This window comes from Phaenicophaeus curvirostris, chromosome 1 (assembly GCF_032191515.1).
Source record: "Phaenicophaeus curvirostris isolate KB17595 chromosome 1, BPBGC_Pcur_1.0, whole genome shotgun sequence".
NCBI classification, from domain to species: Eukaryota; Metazoa; Chordata; class Aves; order Cuculiformes; family Cuculidae; genus Phaenicophaeus; species Phaenicophaeus curvirostris.
Genome location: NC_091392.1, coordinates 195,734,784 through 195,754,336, shown reverse-complemented (window position 1 = coordinate 195,754,336; position 19,553 = coordinate 195,734,784). Strand labels below are relative to the sequence as shown.

The 19,553-nt window shown below is 37.3% G+C and overlaps 1 protein-coding gene across 2 annotated transcripts; it reads left to right on the top strand.

Annotated features, from left to right (window-relative positions):
* Positions 1-412: 412 nt before the first annotated feature.
* CHORDC1 (cysteine and histidine rich domain containing 1) lies at positions 413-19,441 on the top strand. Of its 2 annotated transcripts, XM_069883321.1 has the most exons (11): positions 413-651; positions 6,568-6,617; positions 8,592-8,648; positions 9,133-9,293; positions 9,841-9,941; positions 10,911-10,969; positions 12,020-12,090; positions 12,384-12,489; positions 14,016-14,135; positions 14,769-14,831; positions 15,359-19,441. In XM_069883321.1, exons 1-11 carry the CDS (start codon positions 588-590, stop codon positions 15,500-15,502), a joined length of 996 nt encoding a protein of 331 aa, XP_069739422.1. In that variant the 5' UTR covers positions 413-587; the 3' UTR covers positions 15,503-19,441. The 2 variants fall into 2 exon arrangements, with proteins under 2 accessions (XP_069739422.1, XP_069739424.1); XM_069883323.1 differs by lacking the exons at positions 413-651; positions 6,568-6,617 and adding an exon at positions 6,739-6,826.
* Positions 19,442-19,553: the final 112 nt, after the last annotated feature.

Genomic DNA, 19,553 nt, shown 5'->3' with positions numbered 1-19,553 from the left:
CGATGGTTCCCTTACGAGACCCTTCCAACTCAGCTCGTCACGTGACTCAGGGGCTCCACGCCGCCGCCAGCCACCCCCGTTCCTCGCCCGAGGCCCCGCCCCCCGCGCGCAGGCCCCGCCCCTGACATCACGTCCCTGGAAGCCACGCCCCCATATTCAAGCCCCGCCCCCTACGCACAAGCCACGCTCCCTATGCGCGCGGCAGTCCCTGCACGTAAGCCACGCCCCTACGAACAACCCACACCCCTTCGCGCGCAAACCACGCCCCCCTACACAAGCCACACCCCCTACGCTCCAGCCACGCCCCCACGCGCGCACACGCCGCACCCCTCGCGCATGCGTCCCGCTCGTGCGTCCGGCGCCCGCCCGGCGCCCGCCCGGCGCCTCCCTCTTTTCCTCCCTCTTTTCCTCCCTACTCGTCCTGTGGCCGCGGCTCCGCGCCGCCCGGCGTTTGCGCAGCCTCGGCCGCCCGCTCTTCCCTTTCCCTTCCCCCCCCCGAAGCTTCGTGAAGGTTCCGGCAGGCTCCCGCCGTCTCTTTCCGGCTTCCGGCTGCCGCCTCGCCGGGCGCTGCAGCGGGGGGCGCCGCCATGTCGTTACTCTGCTACAACCGGGGCTGCGGCCAGCGCTTCGACCCCGAAACCAACACGGACGGTGAGCGCAGCGGCGGCGGGAGGGGGGCGCGGGGCCTTCCCTCGTCCCTCCTCGCATCGGCTTTCGGTTTGGGGGCGCTGCGAGGGTCCGCAGGGGGATGCGGGGGGCGAGCCGAGGCGGGGCTGTCACCCAGGGCTCGGGGCTGTCACCCAGGGCTCGGGGCTGTCACCCCGGGCTCGGGGCTGCGATACCGAAAATGCCGGCAAATAAACTCTCCGAGACTCCTTTTGGAGTTTTAGAAAGCAAGCATCTTTCATCAAGGCTGGGCAACAGGAGGGAGTGATGTGCATCAGTCATGTGCAGCGAGAAAAAAGCTGGGTACGGAATATATTTGCCATTTATAGGCGTGCGTATGAATTTTCCCAGAAATCTTATACCTATTCTATTACTTTACAAGGACTAATTTTAGGTTATTATGAACTTCACAACAGTCAAAACTCTTGTTAATTTGAAGCTTTGGAGCCAGCTGTCTGCCTGCCTGTCATTTGAGATGGGGAAGGACGGCAAACCGAGGTGATTATAGAAGAAGACACATCTTTTCAGCACAGATCATACTTCACACAGATGTTATCATCTTCAAGGAATGAACAGCGTATGGAAACATTGTCTGATACAAAGCATACTATCAGAGGGACATTCTGTATAACTTTTAAAAAATGCAATTACTTAGATGAAACCTAACTCTACGTTAACTTAAATATTCCACTTATTGTAATAGGACCTACCTGTACCAGGCCAGCAGTGCTGAGGAGCATGGACCTGTGTGTGTCCCTGTATCTCCCACCTCCGCTGGTCTGTCAGTGTGAGGTGTTGGTCACAGTTCATTTCGTTCTGTTCTGGGAAGACTAGTGGGTTTTTTTCCGTGTTGCTTTTGAGCTGGGGTAAAGCCCTGCTGCAGGGTGCTGTGTGTGGGGCATGGTGACTGCCAGGCAGCACAGCCTGCGCGGGCTGCAGGGCTGGCATTGAGCCTGGCCCCAAGGTTCTTCTGTAATAAAACTGTTCACAGCGGGATGAGGGAAGAGAGGCACTAAGAACCAGTTCTGTATCTTACTACGTTATACTCTAAAAGTAGAAGCTGGAGGCCTTGAGCAACAGACATCTTTCTTTTGCCTTTGTGGGTGTTGCATACGTAGCAGTTATCTTAAGTAGTAGGACTTTCTTGATTATAGTGTATAGACTTGTAGCAGGTAGTTAAATGTCTTATGACATATGTATGTCTGTCTTGCCAAGTGGTGAAACATCTTTAAGGCGCTATTATCTTAAGTTTTATAGTTCCACAGAGGCTGCAAAAGGGTGGTCTGAGTTCTCAGGAGGCTTGCCCTAAACTGGTTTGTAAAGTAACTGTTGGCAGAATTTCTAGAATGGCATCATTGCATTAGCTTAATTTTTAGTGACCCTCAAGATTAAAAGGAAGTTAACATGTTCTAGCATGTACATATTCCATGATTAAGAACCATGGCATAAAACTTGTTTATTTTTCTGAGCTAAATGTTTCCAAAGAGAGGAGTATCATTTAAAGTAAGACTTGCTAATGTTAGTAATAGCAAAAGCAGGTATGGTTGTGGAATGCTGCCATTTAATGATCTCTTCCACCACCAGACCCTGCACCTCTTTGTCTCCAAAGACAAAGCAGATAGGGCTTTTTACACTAAAAGTTTTCACTGGGACACATGACTTGCACTCATTAAAATAACGGTTCTTTGCCTTCCTGTGTTTGTGACCAAGTTGTAGTAGATGCCATGTGGTTGGCACAGGACTGTACTAACTGTGTGGTGCTTGGATTGGGGAAAACAACTTCTTGAGATGAAGTTTGTTGTAGTAAGTGAGTGGAACACTTACTGGAATTACCGTGTCCTAGATTAAGCAATTCTAAAGGTAAATGTAGTCACAAACCATTTCAGAAAGCCTTGTTTGGACTTTTTTTGCGGAAGTGGAGTTAATTATAATTTTTGGCATTCCTAAATTTCACCCAGGTCAGTGGGATGGTGGCTGGCTAGGCATCTAAATCCATATTTAACACTATACGTCTGTCAAGTGCAAATGTTGTTTCAGAGCTCTTTAGGTTTACCTCTAAAATACTGTGGGTATTTAAGCTGGTACATGCTTTAAACAAACACTGAAATACTTAACCCTTTAATAAGATGTTCTATATTGACATAATCTAATAGCTAAGCTATAAACATAGTATTAGGAGGTTTTCTTAAATGAAAATAGGTAAGAAATAAGGCTTTCTGGCCCTGAAGCACTTTTTAAATCTTCCAATTTTTTTATCTACATTCTGTCTACACTGCAGATATTCCCATAGTGGTGATTGATCTAAGTGACCATTAATCTTCTCTTTGGAATCTGATGGCTGAAGTAATATAGGCCTGTGTTTTCTGTAGAAACTCTCATTGTTTCCAAAAAGTGAGCCGGTGGCAACTGACTAAGACTGTATGCTTTTTAAAGAGACACAGAAAAAACAGCCTGAGGGAAAGCATTAAAGGTATGTCTAAACAGTTGTGGCTGGAATACATAGTTATGAATTTATCTGTAGCACGTGTGATGGAGGTACAAATTTCACATACATTTTGGGTGTGTTAACTAGTAGTTAGTCCATACATATGACAGCATCTGTCATAGAAGGTAGAATTTCAAAAGCAGTAGTTGGTTTTTAAACTTTATTTTTAACCTATGAATGACCATTTCTAATCCATTTCAAGGCAAGGTCACATTTTGCTGCTAAAAATTTCAAGTAGTACAAGCACACTTTGATTTAAGTTGGAAAGCAGTGCTGTTTAATGGCAGTTGTAAAGGTAGTGTGCACAAACAGATGGAACGTGTATTTTATATGTTTGTTTCAATTTCTTCACTGTACTGCAACATATTTTGGTTTAGGCTATCATTTGGATCTTTCTTAATGTGGTTTAATTTGGTCCGTTGACAGAACAGAAGAATATACCTTTCATGCTTGTTCATACCCTTTTTGGTTAGATGAAACGTGGTGATGTTGTACCTGCAGGAAAAATACAGTTACAGACCTGAGGAAAACTTACTTTATGTATCTCTAAGGTGAAGTGAGTGAGAAATGGAGTTGCAAGAAACAGTAGCCTAGATCTTTTTGAGTCTTTGTGCCCAAAGTCAGTTTTCTTTAACCTTCTTTGGTCCCCACGGTTCAAACTTCATTCCTATAAAGTGCATCCTCTTGATCCTCTTTTCTGTTTCTTAGGCTGAGCCTTCTTTGTGAACTAGTTATAAGCTCTTGCTGTGACATGTTTGTCCTGTTTTCTATGTTTCTTTTCCAACGCTGTGAGAAGTAGTTCAGTGGAGTTAGCTTTCTATGTTCAGCAACCATTTGAAGGTATCAGCTTCCCAAAGTTGCTGAATGAAGGTGTGATGATCTTCCAGTACTTTGGGGCTGTAAAGCATAGCTTGCAAAGTATCCTTTGTTTCTGCAGGATAACAAGTTGGTTTGGAAGTTGTATATAGACAGGTGTTATTCCATCCTCAAGAATTCAACAGGATTTTGTTATAAATAACTTGTAAGTTTGGATAACCTGCACTATTTTCTACTATGTCCTTTAACAAATAGACTAATAAAGTGCTTCAATGAATAAGCAAGGATGTAGCAGTAAGGTGACAGCAGTGTGTGCATTGTGAGGATGGGATTGTTTTGTGTATGAAATTAGCATTAAAAAAAAAAAAGAGCCCACCAAACATAGTAGTTGCACCTCCAAAAGTGATGTGAAGGTGAGAGAAAGTGCCTTTTTTTTGAAAAAAAACTTGTTTCTCTTGGTGATAGAGTGGAGAGTGGAGGGATTTGGGGGTTTTGTGGGGGTTTTGTTTGGTTGGTTGGTTTGGGGTTTTTTTTGGTAGAGAAAATGGTAGAATAGCAATTAAAGCCTGGAGTTGAACTCTGACAAATCAGAAATAGATATGCTTCTAAGTTCTCAAGTGACCATTGATGTGTGCAAAGTGATTTGTTTTCCCCATCTAGATTGAGATGGGATATTTTTATGGATCTAAACTTCAGTCAGATAAGAGCTTTTTGGCTCAGCATGAGTGAAAATGAGTGATGTCTTACTGTCCTCTGGTACGCAGAATGGTCAGACTGCTTACTGCTTGAGTCCCACTGCCTCTTCTTCAGCTACTGTAGAACTCCTTGTCTTAGCATCTTCTGTTGTGGAACAGGCATGGCCTTCACGAGGTAGCAGCAGCTGAGTGGGCTGTCATGTGCTTCGTGGTGTATGTCTTGCAGAGTGCTTTGGGAACGAGAAAGGATTGAACTTGGCCAGATGGACAAATAGGCACTTGTCTGTGTCCAGGTTGTGAGCTGGAGAATAGACATCCCTGAGTTAATTGACCATAAGATGGTTTTGGTCTCTAAAAATGTTGCACTGACTAACAGCACCTCTCATTTAAACCCACATGCTTGTGAGTGATTAGAAATACTAATTTAAGTCTTATGATTCAGAAATAAACTTTGCTGCAGAGTTCAGCTTGTCATCGTAATTATCATGGTAGTAATACTTTCATAGTTTTGGAAAAGAATAGCCTCTATTTTTATTTGATTTAGCAGTGAAGTCTTGGGGTTCTTATACAAAATAACCACTTTTCTTTTCATTTTCCTGAGAGGTTTACATTTAGAAAAGCATTGGATTTTCATCCTGAAGGAATTGGTTGAAGTTAATGGATGTGTATGTAGGTCCAGCTGAAGGACTAACACCCCAAAATATATTCCTTTTGAGTTAAGGTAGGGACTGTTATCTTAAAGCACCACATCTGTCAGACTGTATTAGTGTCTTAGACACTGAATATAAAACTAAAGAAAATTCTACTAAGAAAGCTTTCTTAGAAATCTACATATTTATAAAAAATGAAAATAACAAACTAAGTTGTCTTTAAGCCTACTCAGTATCTATAAACAGATTACTAATAGCTTTTTATCACTCTTCTCTTTCGCATCTTATATGAATTGTAGATATTTTTCACTCTTCTGTTTTATGGAGGCTTATTAAAGTTGTTACTGTTTGTGTCACTTTTATGTTTAGCTGTTTTGAACAACAAAAAAATTGTACTTTAAAGGCTAAAAGATAGCTAGTGTTTCCCATCGCTTGTAGAGTCAGGTCATTAAAATATTATCCATGCAGTATATATCAGAGAAGTTATATAATTTAAGCAGTTCTATTACACTTGAAAAAAAAAAATATCTGTTTAGTGAACGAGGAGCAATTGCTACATAAAAAGCTGTAGTGTTGATAAACATAGGTGAATATAAATAGTTCAGTTAGTGGAGGTCATGTTTCAGTTTAGCTTTTGTACAGAAACTATTAATAGTTAATAGTATTGACATGTCTGAATTGTATGTGTGGCAGACTGGCCTTTGAGTTCCAGTCCTTAAGTGACCTACGATTCCACAAACAGTGAAAAAAAACCCCAAGCGAAGTATCATGGATAAAATAAGGAACTCGGGATTTGTGTTAAGAGAATGTTTTAACGAGAGCTTCTAGATAGAAAGCCTCGGCCAGGTGTATTTGGTGCCGTAAAGCGGTATCTTATGGGTATTGATTGTCCATAGAACCACCTTTTTTACTTCTTCTAAATTACTGTTAAGGACTAATTATTTATGAAGGAAAGGGATGCTCCATGGAATATTTACTTGCTCCATATAGAGTAGAAGTTTGTCTTTGATGCTTGCTTTCCAGTTTGTGTTGTATAGTACAGGAAAAAAAAAATGAATTATTTAGGTTTAATATGTGCACTCAGAAAGCTTGTTCTGTGAAGCCTGTATTTTTCTCATAATTATGTGTACTTGGGGGAAGTGTGATGGCTGGTGACTTACATGAATTCCACATGTGAATTTTTTACTGGGTTTGTGATCAAATGAATAAAGATTCTTAGTGTGCCTGGATGTTAATAATAGTTATTTTCTTTTAGATTCATGCACTTACCATCCAGGTGTTCCAGTCTTCCATGATGCTCTCAAAGTAAGTATGCAACTAGCTTTTTACGTCTTATTTTTTTTTCAGTTTATGTAAAACAGTGTGCTTTATTTTCAATTCCAAATCTTTCAGTTGTAAAAACCAATATTCAGGCTATCACATTTGAGCAACACCATGAAATTAGAAAAGCATGCTTACTCAGACCTCAAGAAGTAAGAAACTGTACTCATATGGTCTAAATGTCATGCAAGTCTGTATGATACTTGTTTCCTATTGATTGACTTATGTGTCTCAAGAATTTCATTAGGCCCACTGAGTAAGTCTTTGGAGGCATTGAGAGGTGTCATATTCTTTCAGTTAATTAGCCTGCTTGGAATTCAGACCAGCTGTTTATGGTTTTATGTGGCAAGAGCACTAATGTGTATGTGACGTTTGCCTACTGCAAAAAACAGTTGCATTCTGTTAATCTGAAAGATGCAGTTGTCCAGGATTCTTAGGCTACGTCTTCAGTAGTGAATTAAATATACCTGTGACTGATCTCCAGTGCTCAGGCCAACTGCATAGCCCATGCTTATTACATTAAACTGTTTTCCTGCTTCAGGATCTGCTGGATGCATCCTAAGTGCCTACAGGGGATTATCTGAGACTGCTGCCAAAACAGTACTGCATATCATTTTAACAATTTAATAGTGTGTGACCAGAGATCTGGTGTCCAGAAAGGGAGCCTGGCACTGTTCACTGTATTAAAACAGATGTAGCTTAAATGACCTTTCTCAGGATACCAAACTGCTATTTAACCGAGCTTTGGGACAAGCATTTTTTCTTGGTACTCGGGAAGTGCTTCTGCTGGTAGCGCATTTCAACCCTGTCCCATAACGTGGTGTCTTTTGGGCTCATGGAAGCTTGTGAATATGTGCTGGGTAGCATATTTTCTGTGAGCTATAGCTCATATTGCAGTACATGAAACCACAGGATACCACTCACAAATTAGGACAGATGCTGTTAGATCAAATATGAAACAGGTACTTAAAGCATGACAATTTGTTTGGTACAAAACAATAGTTGAACTGAAAACAGTACATAAAACTTCTATGTAATTATAAAGATTATAAAAATTATAAATTACTCCTTCTGTATCTTACATATGCACTCTTTTTAAAACAAGTACTACTTTCCCCCCCCCCTTATCCCATCATTTGTCCTGATTAAAAAAATATCATAATTTGGTATGGGCCCTTTCCTTCTTGCTATGAATTCTGGGTAATCTAAGCAGGCAGGGTGAAGTTTGTCTCCTCAACTGTGGAAACAGATAATACCTTGAGGATATTTTAGAACCACCTACCTAAAACCTGTTGTTGTCACATTGCCTAGGCTCTCAAAGTGATGGTGCATTTATTAGTCAAACTGTTGCCTTTAATAAGGTTCCTTGAGTTCTAAGATACACTAGTCAGAAAGGCAAGATAATTTCTCAGAAATGGGTTATCTGGTTTATATGATGAAAAGTGCTCTTGATTGTTGTAGTTGGATAGGTGGCTATATGATGCAGATATCCAGCTTTGTGGTGGGAAGTAAGCAGTTGAAAGACTTGTCTAATGCTGAAGGGGAAAAGAAAAATCCTCATCATTTTAGGAAGGGGGCCTGTACATCCTGCCACAAGTGAGCCTAGTCTCAGGTATAACATTTGTTTCTTTTGCGTATGTGTTACTTTGAGATAAAACAACATTTCTGTTCTCTGTCACAGAGAGTTAGCACCTAACTTGTCATGGAAATATTGCCTGACATTTGCTGAACTTTCTGATTAAGCCAGCGTGAGTGAAATAGAAATGGCAGTTGTGACATGCTTCTCTGGCTTTTAAAAATGCAGATGGTAATATTGTGCAAAGAAGGGAAGAAAATAATCGCTGATCATGATGTGCCTCATCTTGTATAGGAATATAATTAGTCTTTTGGGTTTTTTTATAAGCTGTTGCCAAGTGAGGTAGTCATGCTTGTTTTGTTTTTATTCCGAAATGTTTATAGGGTTGGTCATGTTGTAAGAGAAGAACTACAGATTTTTCTGACTTCCTAAGCATTGTGGTATGTACTCATGCATATTTACAGTTTTTTATACTTGTCAAATGACAGTTACAAATATTAAGTTGTATGTGTACTTATATTTAAAAGTTATGTACTTTTGTTAAAACTATCTTAAATCTGGCATGTACTATTTTTCTTGGCATAATATTGAGTCTTATTTTCAAGCTTTAGAAGTAGTAATTATTTCTATCAAAACCTATTTAGACACTTCTTAACAATGAAGGAAGGTCAATATTTTTTGTTTCTTTGCTTGATTACATAGAGTATGCGCTTTTCTTTAATGTTAGTCCAAATGAAAATATTTTCTACTTTAGTCGTAGGATTTCCTTTGCAGCTGGTGTTTAGAGTGAGATAAAGCAGAAGATTAGACTGAAGAAATAAGTCAAGAAAACTTGTTGCAATGTTTGGTAATTTTTAATTGTGCACACAAACTACACTGTGTATGTGTGTATATATGTATATAAAAATATGCTTTCCACTGTAGGGTTGCACAAAGGGTCGCCATAACAGTGAGAAACCTCCTGAACCTGTTAAACCAGAAGTCAAAACTACCTCTGAGCGAAAGGAGTTAGCTGAACTGAAACCCAAATTTCAAGAACACATAATTAAGGCACCAAAACCGTTGGAAACAATTCAAAGGCCAAGGTACAGTATGTGGAACTGTTTTGCCAAACCTGTGCTCATTTGGCCAAGTTAAAGATCATTTGATTATTCAGTGTTACATACCTCGTATAGTGTAAAAGTTCCCAAATTAGGTTTAAAAGAGTTTGTGCTTCAAAATGATATAAAGGAATTCTGGTTAGGACAAGGTAGTACTGGATCTCTTAGGACTTAGTTTCATGGGAAACAAAACTGCAATGTAAAGCCGCGTATAGCTTAGAATGCCACTGGCAGTCTTAAAAGATAATTTAGAGTGCTTGTATTTAGATTCCTTAATCTTTCTGATTTATTTTTATTGTTATATTTGGCATTTCCTGTTGAAAGCCAAGACTGCCTTCTAAACTTATAGTCTGTTTCTCAGTAAACAGTAAGAGTTGGCATTTACAAATCTAGTTTATTTTTTTTTTTGTTGGAAACGAAGAGCTTTATTAGCAAGATTGAAAGTTGCTACTTTGTTGTCTTTTGTAAATTATTTTTCACAAAGCTAACGTGAATACATGGATATTTATTTATTTATTTATTCATTTATTAGTCCAGATGAGCCAATGACAAATTTGCAGCTGAAAGTTTCAGCTTCCTTGAAGCAAGCACTAGATAAACTGAAACTATCATCAGAAAATGAAGAGAAAAAAGGTAAGGCTACAGGGAGGTTAAGTACGTATATAATGATAATTCTCACAGAAATGAACAAAATGCTATATTTCATTGTTGTTTTCTGAAGTAATTATTTCATGTAATTATGTTCTTGTTCCTAATAATTGGGGAAATACCTTCCAGTCTAGGAAATGATAATCAAAGTTTAAATGTGACCAATGTGGAGACTTGGACCTTTATGTTCCTGTTTTGCTAGGACCATGATTTTCCTGTTCTGTGAGAGGTCCTTGTTAGAGTGGACTTGATGGGAACATTCATTTCTAAATATCTGACTGAAAGAGTCTCCCAACAAATGAACTCTGCTTCTGAGTTATTGCAAACATGATGTCATATGAAGCTTTTCATAAACCAGAGAAATTCCTCTGAAGTTTAGTTGGTTCTCCATCATCAGTTTTCCCTCTTTTTTTTTTTTTTAATTCCTACAGTTTCTTTAGAATGTGGTTCTGGAACTGCACTGATCCTTAAGAAGTGCTTTCTGATTTCAACCTACTTTTGTGGCTATTTTATACTCTCCTGTTCCTGTGCCAAAATTGTCATTTAGCTCTTCTTTCTACTTGGTATACGAATTCTTTCCTTGTGTGTATTTATAGACAGCAGTTGGAGCTTTTTACCTTCTTAGTTTTACAAAACCAAACAAGATGAGTGATTGCTCTCTTCCCCTATGATTGTAATAATCCTGTTCATAATTTTTTTTTTCCTCACTTAAGACAATGCAAAAGTATAGAACCTAGGGTCTGATGAATAGGTAACACAGCTTTTTGGAATGTTTGTGTCATTTGTGTTTCTTTGTTCGTTTCTGGCAGACTTCTGTACCAGGCAGAAAATAAACAGCTTGAGGGCTTTCCTTCTAGCCTACTCCTTAGCTTGTTTTAATTCTTAATAAAAGCAAAATATTTAATACATAATATGACTCATTTGCTATTTTCTATAACACGATTCTGTTTACAGAGGAAGACAGTGATGAAATCAAGATTGGGACAGCATGTAAAAATGCAGGCTGTTCAAAAGTAAGTGGTTCAGTTCCACTTTAAAACCTAGCTGTTAAATTAAGCATGCAGTTTGGTTTTCCTTCTGTGGGTGTTTGTTCATGTGTGACACATTGATTTGGAAGCGGCATGAGGTCCATGCTTAATAAATGCACATTTGATAACCCACTCTAGTATGGACAAATGTAGGGTGCTTTGTACTGTGAATGCAGTAAGTTTTAAGATTAATTTTTCTTAAGGCGGACTTGAACTTCTAATTAGGAAGCTTGCCAAATCCATGATACTGACATGTTTCTTATTAAAATGTTAAATATGATACTTGTGAGAGGTGATTTATAACACTTGTATTGGTCTTGATCATCTGTGTATGGATGAGAAGCATCTTCCAGTCTTATCAAGTCATGCTTACTGCCAGAAGAATCCACAAAGATAATGCTTTAACACTTCTGGCACCAAAATTATTCTTTATATTGCATAGTAACTTAAACTGAAAGTTTTTTATACTGACACCCTTGCACTGGACAGAACAGGACAGTAGATTTTAAGTAGGGATTTCACTGGATGTGTGAGAGATTTTGCATCTTCTACTGAAACTCTGATTGGAGGAGAATTTATAGCAGTCTCTTGCTTGTGTTGGAAGAACTGATATGTTATTCAGTGGCAGCATTGGATACTGTTTAATTTAATTCCTTTTGATATTCCATGTGTTTTATGAATGATAATTTATTTTCCATTTGAGTACTGATTTTCACTGAATATTCAGAGTATTTTTAAATATAGATATCTCCGAGGACCTAAAGTGACGTATATGAACACAGATGACGTCAAAATCGATGAATGCCATTGAACTGATAGAAAATTATTGCAGGAGTGCCAGGGAACTTTTTGTGAATGAAAGTTGAGTGACTATGTGGAAAAGCCAGGGCAAGCTATTAGGTTTGAATTATTTACTCAAAAATTTTGTTATACTTTGTTCAACGTTTCTTTTGTGGTTGTGGTTTGTTTTGCTTTTTTTTCCCTTTGGTCCATGTCCTGTAACAGTAATACACTTCAAATGCTTTGCTTTACTAGACATACGAAGGACCACAGAGCACAGAAGAAGTGTGTATATACCATTCTGGTGTACCTATATTCCATGAAGGGTTAGTATTCACTTAACTTTAACTTTTTATTTTTTTAGTCTATTGCGTGTTCCTGCTTTCTTTGTGAATGTTGCCTGGTTTTCATTCCGTATTTTTTTGTCAGTTAAAAATAGCAATACTGATGTATTAAATTAACAGTAGCATTGCAGGGAGGTTGGAACTAGATGATTATCAAGGTCTTTTCCAACCTGAACTACTCTATGATTCTGTGATTGCATACAGTAAACATCTTGAATGCTCACAGTAAATAGTATCCTAAATATTGTTTGTTAATTACTTCGCATATTTTAAAGGATGAAGTATTGGAGCTGCTGTAAAAGAAAAACGTCTGACTTCAATACGTTTTTAGCTCAAGAAGGCTGCACAAGAGGAACACATGTTTGGACTAAAAAGGATGCAGTAAGTAGCATTGATGTTGTATTCTGTAGGTAGCCATTCTGAATTTTGAATACTGAAACGTGGTTCATATCTTGATTGAGGAGTTTTTGTGGTCAGGCTGTCACAGATGACTACTCTGAAATAATGTGGAGGATGTTGTGTACAGCATGACAACAGAGAAATGGTTTGAAGTAATCTGTGGTAGAAGTAAACTTGTAATAGAGTACAACCTTTATTTTTAGTGATCTACATAGTATCAGTGTTTTACTATAAAAGTGGCTTTGGCAAATTTGGAGGTTAAAACCAGCAGTCTTTCCTGCTTTGCTAGTTAAGAGTGTCTTGGTATTCCATACAGAATATTTTCCGTATGTATTCCTTTAAAATATTATTAGAAGTCTTTCTTTCCTCAAAGACAACTAAATCTGATTGAATGTTTTGGTTTAGCTAACAGTATAACAAATATAGAGAGAGCATCTCTTTAGTTTGTAGGTATTTCATTGCAAAGTTGGGAACAAACTCCAAAATTACAAAGTGAAAAATACTTCCATCCAGGGTTTAAAAAGATTCTTGGAGAATGCTATAGAACGTAACAATGGAACTGAACGCTTACCTCAAAAACATTAGCTGATCACATTCTGGGCAGAGGTAAACGCAAAATTCTTGTTACGAGTATGCTCTCTATGGCTGAGACAAAATTAGTTTGATATTGCAAACACCAGTTACATTTCACAGAAGGAAATAATGGTATGTAGTGTAGTTCTGTTATCTCGTTCTGTAACAGTTTCTTTGCAAGTCCTTTACTTCCTTTAAGTCAAGCAGTTGCTACTGACTCTGAATATTTATGTTTGTGTTTAAAAAGCATGTTCAAATACCGAAAGGAGGGATTAAAAAAATGCTGAAGTTGTGAGCCTGAAGCAGTAAAGTATTCTTGTGAAGAATTTACCCAGATACTAAGAAACTCGGTATATTAAGTGTGTCTGTATTGAAATAATGGCCTTGTAGCTGGTGGGGGGTGGAATTGACTTCACTTTTTGTTGTTGTTTAGAGTTTTTTTTAACTTTGTTTTTCCTGGATCAAAGAACATAGGATAATATGCAGTATTTTTTTGCAGGAATATGGAAGTTTCTTGGAGTCATGACTTTCTTTTTCTTTGATTAGTTCCTTTCATATACCTGCAGGATAAGTGTGGTCTTGGAAACGAAGTTAATTCAACAGTTAACTTCTTTTGGTTGTTTGTTTTGGAATTTTTTTTAATTATTATTTTTTCTATCCCAGTGCTCTATATTCTTACTGTAGTCTCTGTTGTAAGCATTGTTTTTCTCATTTCTAACATTTGTCATGGACTGGTAGCTGAAATATTTAGTGAAAAAAACCCATAAATGGAGTCTTGCATCTCCTGTAAACACGCAATGTAGTCGTCTATAAGGCCTACTTAATAGCTATTAAAATAGTCCTGGGCTTTTATCCTAATTTCGTAAAAAAAACAAACTCCTGAGTGCAATTTTAAGTCGTCTTTTTTTTTTTTTTTTTTTTTTCCCCTTATATAGGGAAAAAAAGTAGTTCCATGCAGGCATGACTGGCACCAGACTGGAGGAGAAGTCACTATTTCTGTATATGCAAAAAACTCTGTTCCTGATCTGAGCTATGTAGAAGCAAATAGCACAATGGTGAGTGTCTACCTTAAGATGCAGTTCTGTTTTTTAGTTCTTAGAGCAGCTTGAAGTTAGGTAAATCTGGTTTCTGCTTTACGAGGCAGAGGTAGAGTTGCATAAAAGTCTTTTTTGAGTAACAGCTTGTTCTTGGCATTTGTGTTTGTTAAAGTATGTATAGCATTATTTTTCTGTTCTGTTTGTACATTATACTTTAATGGGCATTTTTAAAAGATACAATATAATGTGTCAAAATAAATCTTAAATTTTATTTCTACAGTTAAAACCCAAGCATGAAGGATTTGCATCACCATATGTGTAAATAATTATAGATTCATAATTTCATTGTATGGGGTTTAATGAAATTTAATATTGTGCCTCACGGTGTGCAATTCCACAGCTACTATTATTAAGCAAGTGTTAAGATGCTTCTCTGATTTCTTATTCACATGGGATATATAAGGCTGCTGTTGACTGTGATACAGTATCAGATTGTTAGAACAGGCTTTCACTTCTATGCTCAAGGGACAATTTGATAACTTTGTTCATTGCAGGGTCTGAGTCCTCATGTGATATATTTTGCTTAAACATACATGAGATGTCAAATGTTTTATTAGCCTGACAAAATTTTCTGGTTTTTTTCCCTTTAAGTTAAATATCCATATTGTGTTTGAAGGAGAAAAGGAATTTCATCGCAGTGTGAAATTATGGGGAGTAAGTATAATAATTTTTTTATTTTAACAAAAAAACCCAAAACACAACATAATACAAACCTTCCATTTCCTCTCTTTTGGAAGAGTTTGATTTTCCTCATTACTCTACTTACTGAGAGAAATTCAGTTGCTTGTCATCAGTAACACATTTAAATGTGAATTTAATGACCCAAGAGATCAGGTATGACATCGTAGTTGATGCTGATTTGAGCAGAATGTGACCTCCAGAGGTCTTTTCTGTCCCAATATTTCCTAAGATCCCAACACTATGATAGTAGTGTTGCAGAAAACCCTTAACTTCATATGATTGTGTGCTTGTGTATGTATTAAGCAAACATATGTATTGTGTATGCACAGACAAGTGTTTGTGGCTTAGGTATGGGAGAGAGTTGACTTTTCTAGGTAACAGAGGGAACTCTGCCTACCTAAACATCTACTGATACTTAATGGTAAAGTGCTGTTCCGAACTTAATTCCCGATTTTGTAGCATTCTGTTTCTTGAAGTGTGAAATCTGTTTTCTGTTCTAGGTAATCGATGTAAAGAGGAGTTATGTAAACATGACCGCTACAAAGATTGAGCTTACTATGAGAAAAGCAGAGCCCCTATTATGGGCAAGTCTTGAATTGCCGGCATCTGACACACAACAAAAAAAAGAGAATTCGGATCAATAATTCCAAGAGACAAGTTATTTCCCATTATGAAATGGTGACTTGCTACTGTAATCAAATATTTAACTTTTTATATAGATTCTTTTTTTTTTTTTTAATGTTCCATTCTACGAAGAAATTTGACACACGGTAAATAGGGATGTAAATGTGATGGTAATAGCTATTTTTGCTCTTACTCCCATGAGTATATTTATTCTAATTGGAGTGTCTTCGTGGGGATTTAGAGTAAAAGAGCTATTGCCCTTTACTTGCAACCTTACCTACCATGCACTGACTTTCCAAATAGACGTGTTCTCAGTCCACTGTGTGTTTTAATTTTTTAAGTGTTCGGTTTAGACTGGATCTACTGGGTAGCACATGTTAAATTCGGCACGGTTCATTATGCAGCGTATAGTAATACAGATAGAAAAATCTGAGCTTACAAACTGAATAGCATGCATTTCTGCATTTAGAATGAAAAGGTGCATGAACATAAATATGAAAGAACTCTTGGTAGAGTTGCATTTTTGTCCTATGAAACTATGGAATAAACAGTATTTTGCGAAGAATCTCAGTACTTGCTGACTCTTGCTGTCTTTCATTTATAAAAACAGCAGATCAGATTAAAATGAAACCAAAGTTGGCAAGAGGCTATTTTTTACTCCGATACGTTTTGGTATTTGAATTTTTAAATATAAAAGTGGATGGACAGGGAAATGCCCAGATAAATTAGCATCGTAGCTGTGAAGAATATACAAACAGCAGACTGTTGGAAATTTACCAAAGTGCTGTATATATTCAACAGTCTTTAGGATATATTTTCTGTCCTATTCTGCAACATTCAAAATTGTGACTCTTTTTTCATAGTAGATGGATATGTGTAGTAGGAGAGACCAGTATACACTGTAGGTGTCTGAAGAAAATTATTTTCATGTAGACATGCATAGCTCTTGTTTCTGCAGGTCTAGGAACTGAATTTATCTACTGGAAGAATCTTGGGAGAAATGAACAACAAGCTTTAAAATGTCTGCCTCAAACCATAATTGTACCTTTGAATTAAAAAAATAGAATTGTTTCTTTTGATCACCATAAGCAAAACACTGTAATTAGAAATTAAATAATTATTTTTGTTTTCAGTCATCCATCAGTAAAGATTTATGGCTGAAAACAAAACAGTTTTGAAGATGAGGCTTTTATCCATGCAGTAATGTTGCTTTCCTTTTATACTTAAAATAGGTTCTTAATTTGGGGTTGCAGTTGAAAGAAAAACAATGTTTTTGTATGAGTCATGCAAAATGTACACCATCATTTATTGTTCTGAAACTTATATATATATATAAACAAACAGTCCTGTGGACTATTGAAATGTGTGGATGCTCATTAACCTACTTTGGCAGACCTTGAACAACGACAAGGGAAAGACAGAATGTAATAAAGGCATTCTGAAGTTAAATGTGGATTTCTAAGTTTTCCAACTGGTATAATTTGATTTGAGTTCAAAGTTCTGTTTCTAGCAGTACTTGAAATCCTACTTCATGCATAAAGTGGTAGGAAATGCTTTGCCAAAGAAACCATTCCCAGACACGGAGAAAGTAACACCAGTGCTATATCAATTAAATTTGTTCTGGTGCTTTTTGACCTTATTTTCCAGATCCCAGTTCCTCAGTGACTTGGATAGTTGCTGACTCCCTTGGGCCTCTATTAAAAATTCCAGCTCAAAAGATTCTATTAACTTCTAATAATGCCTTTTTTTAAAAAAATAATAATAATTTGAAAATGTTACATACTGTTATGTGATAGGGGTCAGGCTTATAAGAATGGATGCCTGCAGATGGTCCTCTAAAAATTGAACAGGTGTTCCCTGATGTGTTCTGAACCAACAAGTGGAGCTCTTGGTATAATACTAAGAACAATCACTTCAGTAGACAAGAAATTCTGTATAGCTGTAGCTACTGGTGTACCATCTGTGTTTTTTGTATGCAGAACTCTGAACTTGGACAGCAAAATGAGCAGTGTTTAAACGCCAGGATAAAGTTCTTCTTTAACAAGCAAGTTGAAACGTGTGTCTACCCATATGGATATACAAATACCCTAAATATCTTATGTTTTTCACATTTTTGTAACATATTTTCAATTTATTTGCATTCTCAACGTGCAGTAGGTTTTACATCATATAAAATCCACTTTAAAGTGGTAAATGGAATTTCTCGGGAAACGGAATTTTTTAAGCAAATCTTGTTCTCCCTTGGTATTCTAAACGCTAAATGTGGAGAAATGTGGATTAATATACCTTCTGCTGCTAATGCTTGGGACCCTGTCACTATTTGTTATACCCTTTCAAAGTATATTCTGCTGGTAACAGTCAACTTGGCAGTAAGTGGAAGAAAACTCCTGTAAACATGGTCCTCAGTTTTGCTTTTGCTTTTTTTTCATTCCTCCTACTCTCTTTCTGTTGTTTATACTTTCAGCGCAAAATTAAAGAGACTTATGAAATTCCTTAATGACTTTCCCTGTCGATGGCAATAAAATCAATTTTAAAAATTCACCTGTTTAAAAAAAGTAAGACAAACAAACAAGCTAGCTTTGATCAGGCAAGAAAGTATGGGGTTTGCAAATAATTGCCTACTTTTGTATGGCCTGTGATGTATTTCAAAATAAAAAGATAAACCTTCAGCTAGTATAAACTGCCATCAGCATCTTGTTTAACTGCGTTAATTCTTTGCAGCTTTTTATAACCATATGTCTGCATCTATCATAAAGCTGCAAAAGCTTTATAGCTTACTGAATTTGAGTGTTTTGAGCAGTTGCTCAGAACAGGCTTCAAAATACCAATGTTGGATCTCCTAGTGTTTCATGAAATGATGTCTTGACATGGATGGTGGTAGCTGACACCTCCGTACAATATTTGCTTGGCCTTATCTTCTGTTAGTGAACATGGAGAGGTGATGAAAAGAATGGAAGCATACCAAACCAATCACAGTACTTTATCAAAAGCAGGATTTTAAAACTCGGCTAGATGGTTTTTGATTGCATATGCTTTCACCTATCTAATAATAGTGAAAGTAAATTGCAAACAACTATATGCTGGAATATTTGCTGTTCAATTTACCCTGGTTTTCATGTTTTCAGAAGCTGTCCTGTATTTAACAAGTTAGTAAACTTGCCGCAGCCCAGCCATATGTTTATAATGTGTCTCTAGCTGTTGTGTTTCAGTTTGCGTATTACACAGGTAGACAATGTATTGGGTGTCAAAACTGACTGTCCAGGTGCATATGAAACTTCTGATGTACAATGCCGTTTTAATATGAGAGATCTCATGGGTATACAAGTTTGTGACAGAAATCTTTTCCCTCATGTATAAGCCCACTTTCTACTTATCATTACGTATTACAACAACATTTCTTGGAAGAGCTGGAATTTATTTTTAATGTCAATACATTGTTAAACACTGGGCTGTTCAGCTGCTCTGGTTCTTATGTTTTACATGGCACTGATGTTAAGTGGACATTGGATGATCTTCTGGAACACGTACATTATTAAGTCACCATTTCAGTAGTGTAGGGATTAGTTTTACTAGGAATTTTGCCTTGAAAAAAAATCTACTTATTCTGTGTACTGCATATTTTGCTTGCGCTCTTCAAACATGGCATGAATGCTGGTTAAATGCTGCACCTGCTAATCATTGGTCTTTCCCAATTGCTGCTAAATTTTTTTCTTTATCTTCATTCACGATATTTTTTTAAAGGAATAACTTATGTGTCTGGAACACTGTTTTAAGGCAGTAATAATTTTGCCATTACGAGAGTCTTGGATTACAGCTGAAGGGGGGAGATGTCTTTTTGCATGGCGGTTAGATTCTGCAAATTTGTAAAACTTATATGCAGAAATAAATCTCACGTCTTCATGCTCCAATTTTTTTTTTTCAAATGTATTCAATAAAATTCTTATTACATGCTGGTTGCATTTGAGTTTCTTTGACTTCTTTTGTTACGGAAGAGAACTTTCTTTTGGATTTGCAACTCTGTGGTTGAAGTAAAATTTAAGTGAGCATTTTCCACAGATCAGCCTACATATG

Excerpts from the sequence above, each read along its gene's own strand:
- CHORDC1 (XM_069883321.1), top strand. The coding sequence starts at position 588 with ATGTCGTTACTCTGCTACAACCGGGGCTGCGGCCAGCGCTTCGACCCC. Across the intron at positions 10,970-12,019 it reads AAAATGCAGGCTGTTCAAAA|ACATACGAAGGACCACAGAG; the intron begins GTAAGTGGTTCA and ends TTGCTTTACTAG. Across the intron at positions 14,832-15,358 it reads GCAGTGTGAAATTATGGGGA|GTAATCGATGTAAAGAGGAG; the intron begins GTAAGTATAATA and ends TTTCTGTTCTAG.